Genomic DNA, 10,480 nt, shown 5'->3' on the forward strand with positions numbered 1-10,480 from the left:
TTGCAACTATCTTTAGAAAATGAATTCTTAAAAGGTCTGGATTTGAGATACCTACATAATTTAGCCTGACCCATAGATCTAGACTAGGGCAAAGGAATGGGGCCTTCTATAGGGGTTATGAACTTTTTTAACTTTGAAATATGTGTAACCTGTATTTCTTCCTTTTCTTTCCTTCTTATTTGTAAGCTTTGGTTGTATGTATGCTTGAGAATCTGTATAATGGAAACTACAATGTTAAATAAAATAATGGAACATGAGCAGTGCCAAATAACTATGCTGCTTCCAACTGATACCGTAATATTATAATTTGTATTGTACTCTTGTTTACATAATTAATAACGGATTGCATGAGATCAGAGCCAAAATTTAGTAATTTAACTGGCTAACATTACTGGTTAAATGATGATCGGAGCTTGATATTCGATTTATAGCTGATGGATTGCATCAGAGCCATTGGTAAGGAATGTCAGCCGCCAAGAGCAAGAACATGTAGTTCAGTTCACTTGGTTCATATGGTCATCCAGAAGGTCTAGATTCGAATCTACTATTTGCAATATCTTCCTAGGGCAAGAGAAAATCATACTGTGGGACTGTTGCAGGAATCTTTGAAGGTTGAAGATTGAGATTTTAAGTGGCAAGTTGAAATGCTGACATTTCATTGTGTTGTTTTAAGGATGACTCTACCCCTGCAAGTGCAAATTGTCCAATATCATGTCCTTCAATTGCCTCAAATTCCTTCTCTAAGCCAACAGCAAACTCTTCAGGACATGCTCCATCACTTTGTAAATAGTCTGCAATCTACATCATTAAATCCACAACATTTCTTCATTAATCTCTATGTCAAAAGCAAAGGATTCATGAAGCAAACCAAACAGCAAGAGAAGGAAAAATAAATATATATATAGACATACATATAGATGTTACATCTATATATATGCACTTTTAAGCAACATATTTGTTTTGGTCAGACAGCCTCAGCTAGTGCAGTCTGGTATAACCGGAATCAGAACTTGGGTTAGATGAAAGCTTTTTTGAGTTTGCTATCAAAAAACAGAAATAAACAAACATCACAATTGGCACTTACATGATTGGCAAGAGCCATGCCACTTAAAGCAGCCGACTCTAAATTAGATCCCAATAACCAATCGCCGCAGATACCGGCCCTTCCATGAGGATCGAAAATACATGGGATACCTGGAGTGTTAGTCGGAAGAGCTGCACCCCTGCATGTCCACAGACCAGTGGGAGAAATTAATTCAAAAAATTGCAAGGCAAATCTCTGTTTCAAATACTAACTAATATTTCAAGCATGTTAGCCCTTCTTTATTTGATCATTAACAACAGGCAATTCCGGAATCCAAGCAGGTTATATCGATCATAATTGAAAAAACAATAATTTATGCACAAGTTCAGACAAAGTATGTTACCATAGCTGAACTCTACTGTAAATAGGTCTCGGAAGTGATCCTTTTGGTAGTCCAAGTGCTGCTTCAACACCCTCAAGCATGCTTGTTTTCACCTTTTCCACTGTTTGACTTGGTATATTTTCCTGGTAATGCAATTCGAAAAACTTATATATATCTGACCAAACCCCCCAAACTACTATAGTTTCAAACACAATATAACAGTAATATCACCAAGGTTCAACATAGAGCGGGATAGTCCACGAGAATCACAAAGCTTTTCATCGGTCCAAAACTAACCTGAGGAACCTTGTTTTGTTTTCCATAGGCTGCGGTGCTGAAAAAAGTCCAACAGTGAGGACCATTACTCTGAGAACCCAAAAGCTTCAGTGAATTGTTTGCCATCCAAGATACGGAATCAACTCCCTTAACAAAAGCTCCTTGAAATGTCACTTTACCATCTCCCATAGGAAGGGGATGCTCGAATGCTGCAAGAAGTGCCCATATTGAACTCAAATCTAGCCTCTACAAAAAAAAAAAAAAAAAAAAAAAAAAGAAGTTGAGAACATATGGCTGCAGCAAAAATGAGAATATATCCAATAACAAGAACAATATACCTTCATTTGTCTAGCAATTAGAGGTAATCCTGATGAAGCAAGCAAGCGATTTGCACATTTTCCTGTGAAATACAAGCCATGTCACACGGACTTGGGTGTGATTGCTGGATATGGGTATGAGTCAAAAACAGGTATGTTCGAAGATGTATTTTGAGGGTCATATCCCTGTACCCATGTCCGAAAATGTCTAGCAACCATTGAATTGCATGTATGTTTAAAAAGATCATACAAATTATGCATAAAAAATATATGTTATGATAAAGAATCATACCCTTCATCCTTCTTACCCGAATATCAGTGGCAAGATCTCTAGTACTGTCCTATAACCTAAATGGTTGGCTTATTTAGCTTTTAAGCCATCCTTTTGTATGCATACACTTTTTGTATTCCTAAAAAAAACAGCTTGTTTCTAACCTCCAAGCATACCTTGATTTGCCCCCAAACAAATACCGAAATATGTAATAACGTGAGATTGTTACCTATTATCTAGAGGTTTATCTGCATGGTCAGCCCTATCTAGATCTTGACTGTAACAAGAAGTAAAACGACATTCACAGCTCATTCTGTGCATGGAGAAAATTAAATCCTAACCCTATTACCATAAAATCATAACATAACACTCCTGAGCAAATTTGAATTGAAAAAAATGGGACAGAAGAAAAAAAATATAAGTGTTGAGGCACAAAATTACCATTATGAGCAATAACAATTGCATCAAATTCCCCACGAGGTTTTCCATTCTCGCTCAAGTGCCACATCCCGTTAAATGGCTCGAGTTTACTTATCCAACAAGGTCTCACTACATTGACCATAGAAGTCTGCACCAAGCATCAAACTTACTCAGATATAACCACTGTTAAAATGTCAACCCAATTAAGCACTTGAGACAATAGGGTCCAAAAATGAAATGCACCACTCTAGACAATTAGTATTTTATTTGTTTCACAAAGTATAACCTTTCCATTCCACTAATAATAAAGCTTTAAAAAAATCAGAATAAGCAGCAAGAACGAAAATGAAGGTGATCACCTCAGAAAGCAATGAGTCGGCTAAAGGGCGCATCCCATTGACACCTATAAACCTTGGTGGTGATGGAGGAATAGGAACAAAGCGGCCACCTAATTCAAGCTGACCAACTAAACCTTGCCATTCTCGAACCAAGCCTTTCTCCAACCAATAATCAACTAGCTTGGAAAGCCGAGAATCACTGACGGTAAAAAACTGAGCAGCATGGTCAAATATAAATTGTTGAGGATCAATGACTCTAGTTCCCATTCTTCCTCCCAAACCATGCATTCCCTTTTACGGAAAAAGACAACAAGAAACCACATCACTTTCAATTATCCAAACTACATTATGCAATGTTAATGCAAATGGTTGAACTTCTAAACTTGTCCTCCCATAACTAAACTATTGAGCATTAAAACGAAGAACGGTACCGGAAAATCACATGAAAGGGTTGAATTATATTAGCTTAGGCATGCCAAATTCACAATTTAATTTCATTGAAGACTGGAGTTTCTCTTAACAGAAGAACAATATTTGAGTGCAATGAATACACAAACAAAAAGAAGCCTTCTCTTCTTCTGTCATATGACAAGAAATTTACAGACAACTATTCATCACAGATATTAACTGAGCAACTCCAAAGTTAAATTTATGCATGAGCTCTAAAACATACTAACAAAATGAACATTTCTTTCTATAAACTAAATGCAGTGTTTTTATTCAAAAAAAAAATCCAATTGTCATATACTCATGTAGGGAAAAGAAAAACTTTATTACAAGAAAAGAAACATTTTTTAATTCATTGATCAAAACACCCTAAAGAACAACAATAACCCAAATTAAAGCAGCACGAAAGGTAACCAAAGGAACCAACCGTGTCAAAAACAGTGGACTTAACACCTCTTTTCTCCAAGCTCAAAGCACAAAGAAGACCAGCCATTCCTCCACCAATAATCCCCACGTGAGGGTCAGCTGAAATACCGGCAGTGAACTTGACCTGCTCCTGAGTGAAGGTTTTCTTGAGAATTGACCTCCTAGAAGTCCCATATCGTGTTCTTTTCCTGTTCCTTGAAGTGGGTCTTTGTGGGTTTTTGGAGGGTTTTTTGGGTTCTTGTGAACTGCAAGTTATGGTTAGAGGTTTTGGGGGTTTAAAGGATTTCTGGGTTTTGAGAGGAAACAGAAATGAAGAAGAAAAATTGGGGAGAGCCGAAGGTGCCATTGTTTCTTTTTCTTTTTGGAGGGAGCGACAACTAACAACAATCTTTAGTGTCTTATCCTATTATACTTATGTACGTACATACATACAAATATATCAATTTTCACTTAATTTTCAATTAAATAGATAACAATTATGTGAGTTTACCAGCCATAATCACTTAATTTTCAATTAAATAGATAACAATTTCAGATAATCTTAATTCGAAAAGTGAAGTTATAGTCAAAGTGAACCAAAAGCACCCATGTTGATATTGCGACAATCAACTGGTTTTCGAGGGAAAAATTTCCTGTTTTTATACTTTATGAAAGATTGTTATTGGTTAAAGAAAACCTAGCATGAAAATTGAAAAGGAGTTGGAGTCAATCCAAAAGAATATAGCAGATGAAAACAAGGCATTTCATTAACATTAGGGTCATTACCTCTCTCATATATATGACAAGAATTGTGACAATATAACTTATACAACATATACATTTCACATCAACCCAAACCCACTAAGAGAAACCAACTCATCACTGCAGAAAATGAATCGGGCTACTTTTCTTTCAGGACATCCATATGGGCACTACTGAAACTTCAAGACCATTTCCCTGCTTGGAGAGTCAGTTAAAATCCTGGAGATTTTCATGAATGAACAGTGATGTTAGTTGCTCTGCTCGGCGATTTTCGTCGGAGCGGTTTTTGTCATCTCTTTTACCTGTTTTGCTTGATCTTTCACCTTGTGAGTCCCATTGCTGTTGCTGTTCTGTCCACTGACCTGGATCTTGCTTTTGACCATATTTGCAGTAGTGGATCGTTGCACTTCGTTACCTAAGCTGTGGCGGTGAGTTCGGGAGCAAGCTTTTGCCTTTTCAACTTGAGTGGCAGGGACTAAGTCACCACAGCTCATTCTCCGGGTAAGATTTGGTGACTTTGGCCGAGTCAGTGGCAGCTGAAATGAAGTGAAAGTAAGAATGAAAGATGCATGAAACATATAAAAGCTTTCAAACAAAAAGGTACTAAAGCCGAAATTCAATTCCTTTTCACTTCAAGGATACGCAGAGAAGCATGGACAGAAGATTCAAAAGAATACCTTCTTGAGTTCGACCTTTGGTGGAGGTCCTTCGTAGTAGAAACTAGGTACTGGATTTGCTTTGACAACCATGCTCTTTCTAAGCTCCTTGAGGGCTTCTGCTTGCTCTTCCTGCAAGAAAGCATGGAGAGTCAGTCCATTTTGTTAATTTTCAAAATATATATAAATGTCACATATACGGCCGCATGAGGAGAACGATCAGCATAAATATTATGTAAAGACGTTTAAAATGCCATGTACCTTGGTCCTTGCCTCCCACTGGCTTCTCTCAGCCTCCAAAGCTCGGTGTTTTTCCTCTAACTTCTGGTAAAACTGGATGGATATATATACATACATATAACTATGATCAGTTGAAAATGAAAAGGGAGATATAACCTACGATTGACAAAAAGTATGCAAATAGAATTCATATATCAACCATTAGGACTAAGAACGAACCTCCCTCCGCTTCTCAGCCCGTTCAGCACTTCTAAAAGTTGGAGAAGATCCAACAGTTACCCTCAATCTTGAACGTCGAGCATATATAGCAGTACTAGACACAGTTAAGGGAAATTCAACTAAAACAATAAAGGCCAATTACACCACCAAAAACCCTTCCCTTAAAACAGTTAACAAATAAAAGAGAGAATGTGGGTGTATAGTTCAGATAGGAAATCCCTCGATTATAGTTATTTTTAAAAGCATGGTAACAACAACATGCTCATGGAGGATATGAGGAAGCGACAGACCAAGTATCATCTTCATCAGGCTTCCTCTCATAAGGTTGTGATGGCTTCTTTGACATCAAAGGAGTCATAGGACGGTTTGGCTGAAATAAATGGCAAAATCTAAAAGATCAGCATCATGCAAATAAATCCACAATATAATCTCAACATATGCATATCATTTTGTTACCGGTAAGGCCTTTTATATAGAACATTACAAATCCGCACTACCCTAACTGAACTAAAGCTACGTATTGTATTCAACGGATCAGAAATTTCATCCTTGCTCAAGAATTGGAGTTACCTCCGAATCCTTTGCAGAAGTAGGGGAAGGTGTAGAGTTAACAGTTTCCATGCCATTTGCACCAGTTTCGGAAGTAGTGTCATTCGAATGAGTATTTTCAACTCTAGTAGATTCAGCAGTGCTCAACATATTGTCAGCAGACTTCTGATCTTCAGCCTTTTCATTTTTCTCTTCAGGGATGTCGGTACTAAAATTTGTGGTTTTAACACATAGCACATCTTGCTTTTCCTGACCATCCTCAATGACCGAGTTTTCGGTTGTTCCTTTTTTGACAGTTAAGTTATTTGGCTCGGTGCCCTGCAAGTTAACACGATTAACAATCGATTTCACTAAACCGTTTGGCTTAACATCCATGTGCACCTCTGTCAGTTCCCTCCCCATCACACTGCAGTAGAAATACTTTGAACATTAGAAAAATGGAAAATGGAATCCTTCAGCTCAGAAAAGGAAAGTCCATTCATTTACGAGAACAGAAAAACAAATCAAAAGACAGATAATTCGTTTTCACATTGTCTCAGTAAAATTAAAGAAAGGGACCATTGCTGTACATGCATAACAATAAAAACTAGCCTCAGAAGGCAATTTAAAGCTGTCAAAACAAAAACTTCAAAAAGAAGGACAAGGACTACATGATTATTAAGAGATTCATAACAAGTTTCATAGACCAAAAACCCAAATATTGCAATCAAACCTATTTTTTCATGTAGATTACCGCATGATCCGCAAAACAAATTCCACATCTAAGGCCAAAACATGCAGTTCTAGATGAAATTAACAGTAATTACATAACCATAATACGCATATCAAGTGATAAAAATCTTTTATTCCCAAAGAATCCCTTTTTATTTTCAAAACCTTGCAATACTTTCACCTTGTTCCGACCTTGGGATGCAAAAAAGGTGACGAAAGACAAACTATCATGAAATGTAAGCTTCAAAGACAAACTATAAGGAATTTAAAACACTATTTTAGTATGGAAAGATGTTCCCTTCGCGTATAATTGTAACAAGCAAAACACACACAAAAGAATAATGATGATAATAATAATAAATTGTTTTTTTTAATTTATCAACCATAAATTAGAGAATCAAGGAAATAAGAAGGAAAAATTGAATCATGCATGAGCATATCAAAATCCTTTAAACCAGAATAAGAGAACTCAGTTTTTTTAATAATAAAAAAAGCTTTAGCAAGACTCCACATTTATTGACAAGCATTTCACAATAAACAAACATTAAAACAAAACCTTTACATTTAACTTAAGAAAGCTACAATAATCCACAAATCCAGCACTTATGGACCAATATGAGAAACCCCAGATTGATAAAAAAAAAACTGAAGAAGAGAAAAATACCAAAACTCTTCATTTCTTAGCATACTTTCACATTAAAGAAACAATCCCAAAAAAACACCTTTAAAATAGCTTACATTAATATGCAACAGGCAACCCCCCCCCCCAAAAAAAAAAGCAAAATACCTTTAAAATGACAGCAAAAAAAAAAAGAAAGGAAAATTTCAGTTGAACAGATCAAAACCATAATGGTCAAAGTTAAAACTAAAAACCCAAAAATAGAAAAGAAAAAACAGAAACTCAGGATAGAAAAAAAATAAGGATAAGAACTTTGGTGTATATATACATTATTACAATTCTCTTACAGCTTCTCTTTTTTTGGTATTTTCTAGCTTGATCTTGACTAGATCTTCAGCCCCTTTTCTTCTCTATTCTTCTTCTTTTCCTAAAACAGACGAAATGCTTTCTGTGATTTTCCTTTTATTTAGCTCTCAGGCTTTGAATGCTTTGTTTTTTCTCCTTTCTCTGTAATAGTGTTCAGTTGTGTATGTCTATATATAGGGGACAGTTTAGTCAGTTTATAACTATAACGCCATTTTTTTGGGGTTCATTCACGGCGTTACGTCGTGTACTATTTTATTTTTAATTGGGTTATTATAATATTTGGTACTTGATATTGATTTTAATATTTAATTTGGTATTTAAATTTTATATCTCAATTTTGTACTTAAGTTTCACTTTAATATTCAGTTCGGTATCCAAACCAAATTAGATTATGTCATCCAATGTATATTTGACATGTGTGCTCTAATAAAATAATATAGGTAATTCATTGAGAAAAATTCAAGTACCAATTTGAAATTGAAGCTAAACTCAAGTAATTAATTGGGTAAAAAACTCGAGTATCAAATTGAGAAAACTTGATACCAATTTGAATATTGAAACCAAACTCATGTATCAAATTGGGACAAAAAACTCATATACCAAATTAAACATTAAATTTAAACTTAAATATTAAATGGTATATTAACTCCTTTAAATTATTAGATTGCGCTTGAGGAATTATTTAACATTAATTTAATATTTCTTATTATTAATATATTTATTATTGCAAAGAACTGTATATTATTAATATCGTGGTTTTTAAAATCGGACTAACCAATGGTTAATATATCAATTTAGAATAAGAGTTTAGATCAATTGATCCGTGAATTGATACAAACTAAATGAACTTAACTAAAAATAATTGAATTGAGAATTGGACCAATTTTTTTTTATTTTTAATGATTTTTAATCGAATTAATCAAACTAACAAATTAATAATCCAACCCATTCAATCCTACATCTAATTTTAAATACCTTGATTAGTACGTGCTTTCCCTTAGGACATTATTATAAGAATTGACTCATCTTTTCTTTTCTTTTTGTAAATTAATATAATAATTCTCGGATCTAAAATTTAAAGTTAAATTATTTCCGCAAACTTAGTGTATCCCACAAATTAATTAATTTGTTGATTGTCTTGAACCTTAAATGTTAAGCACATCTTGATCATTTTGTTCAAGAATAAATGGTGCTGATTTCACAAATATGTCTCCCAAAATATTTTTTTGTCAAATATTAAACAAAATTAAGATTAAAATATTGGAATATATTATCTATATTGGTAAGATGAAAACTTTGAGATCTTAAGTTCGAGTTTTATCATCTATAAATTATACCTAGATTTTTTTTAAAGTTTATATGTACAATAATGATTTTATTTGAAATTTAAAAATTAAATGGGTTTATTATATTAATTTTAAAAAATATAAAATTAATATGTAACACTGTTTTAAAGCTTATAAAATTTAAATATTATATTACAAAATATTATCTGTATTATTGGATATAACAACTATTAGAGCTAGCTATCTTTGAAACAATAATAATTATTATTATTGCATTAGTAATATGAATAAAATTAATGTAAAAATGTTGGCGAAATTGGTGATCTTGGTTAGGTCTAATAAATCTTTTAAAAAAACTCAAAAAATCAAAAGAAAAAAAGATTGCAGATTTTGAGTATGGAAAGAGAACAATTATTAAACTAAAAAGGTATTAAAATGTCTTCCCAATCGTTTAATCCCCTAAAACATTTTAGATTTTTGTTTATTAATATTGATTACACCAATAATGTTGGTTTTACCACTGCATTAGTTGGATGATCTGTTCTATGTTTTTATTATACAATTAAAATGTTATATATTAAAAGTTAACAGTTTATTTGAATAATAATTAAGTGTGGTAGAAGTACAAACATTACAATCTCAAGTAGAATATGAGTTTGAATTTTGGAGACGAAATTGTTGGGAGGGACAATCATAGATTCATAAAAGGATTAGTTTTCATAAACCGTGTTGATGGTTTATCTAACAAAAGGGAGTATGCGATTCACATTGTTTAATACAAGGCAGAGGGTTGCTCAATAGGGTGGTTGAATCAAAGGAAGGAGGAGGAAAAAGGAGAGATCCAGATCCCTTTTCCACATAAGCTTATATACTCTTAGCATTAGTCCCGAGATGTCAAGTGCCAAGCTCCTACAAGTGATTCAGATGGATGGGCCATCACTATAGGCCTAAGTAGGGTGACAATTATATGTGTTTTCAATAAGCTCAGATGGATGGGACGTTATGGTTGGTGCTAGGTATGATAATTAACAGGTAGGGCCCTTGTGGGTATTAGGCCGAGGAGTACGTCTAATGAGTTTATTGAGAGGTGAAAATTTTCATTTGCTTTTGAAAAATTGTTTCGTTCAAATTGTTGTTAGAGCAGAAAGGTTAAATGCAAAGTAATGTAGAGGCAACATGCAATGTTGGTTAA

General features: G+C 34.0%; 2 protein-coding genes across 3 annotated transcripts; both read right to left on the bottom strand.

Annotated features, from left to right (window-relative positions):
- Positions 1 to 277: 277 nt before the first annotated feature.
- On the bottom strand, positions 278 to 4,306 carry LOC107958206 (renalase). Of its 2 annotated transcripts, XM_041075136.1 has the most exons (8): positions 3,903 to 4,306; positions 3,050 to 3,319; positions 2,712 to 2,838; positions 2,021 to 2,082; positions 1,704 to 1,928; positions 1,428 to 1,549; positions 1,085 to 1,223; positions 278 to 798 (listed from the first exon to the last, which is right to left on the bottom strand). In XM_041075136.1, the coding sequence occupies exons 1-8, from the start codon at positions 4,245 to 4,247 to the stop codon at positions 628 to 630; spliced, it is 1,461 nt and encodes a 486-aa protein (XP_040931070.1). In that variant the 5' UTR covers positions 4,248 to 4,306; the 3' UTR covers positions 278 to 627. The 2 variants fall into 2 exon arrangements, with proteins under 2 accessions (XP_040931070.1, XP_040931071.1); XM_041075137.1 differs by lacking the exon at positions 3,050 to 3,319.
- Positions 4,307 to 4,622: 316 nt separating this feature from the next.
- On the bottom strand, positions 4,623 to 7,719 carry LOC107894973 (protein WVD2-like 1). The gene is made up of 8 exons (XM_016820150.1): positions 7,682 to 7,719; positions 6,328 to 6,712; positions 6,033 to 6,127; positions 5,758 to 5,848; positions 5,560 to 5,631; positions 5,320 to 5,430; positions 4,945 to 5,178; positions 4,623 to 4,861 (listed from the first exon to the last, which is right to left on the bottom strand). Exons 1-8 carry the CDS (start codon positions 7,702 to 7,704, stop codon positions 4,850 to 4,852), a joined length of 1,023 nt encoding a protein of 340 aa, XP_016675639.1. The 5' UTR covers positions 7,705 to 7,719; the 3' UTR covers positions 4,623 to 4,849.
- Positions 7,720 to 10,480: the final 2,761 nt, after the last annotated feature.

The sequence above is a fragment of the Gossypium hirsutum genome, chromosome A08 (assembly GCF_007990345.1).
Source record: "Gossypium hirsutum isolate 1008001.06 chromosome A08, Gossypium_hirsutum_v2.1, whole genome shotgun sequence".
Lineage (NCBI taxonomy): Eukaryota > Viridiplantae > Streptophyta > Magnoliopsida > Malvales > Malvaceae > Gossypium > Gossypium hirsutum.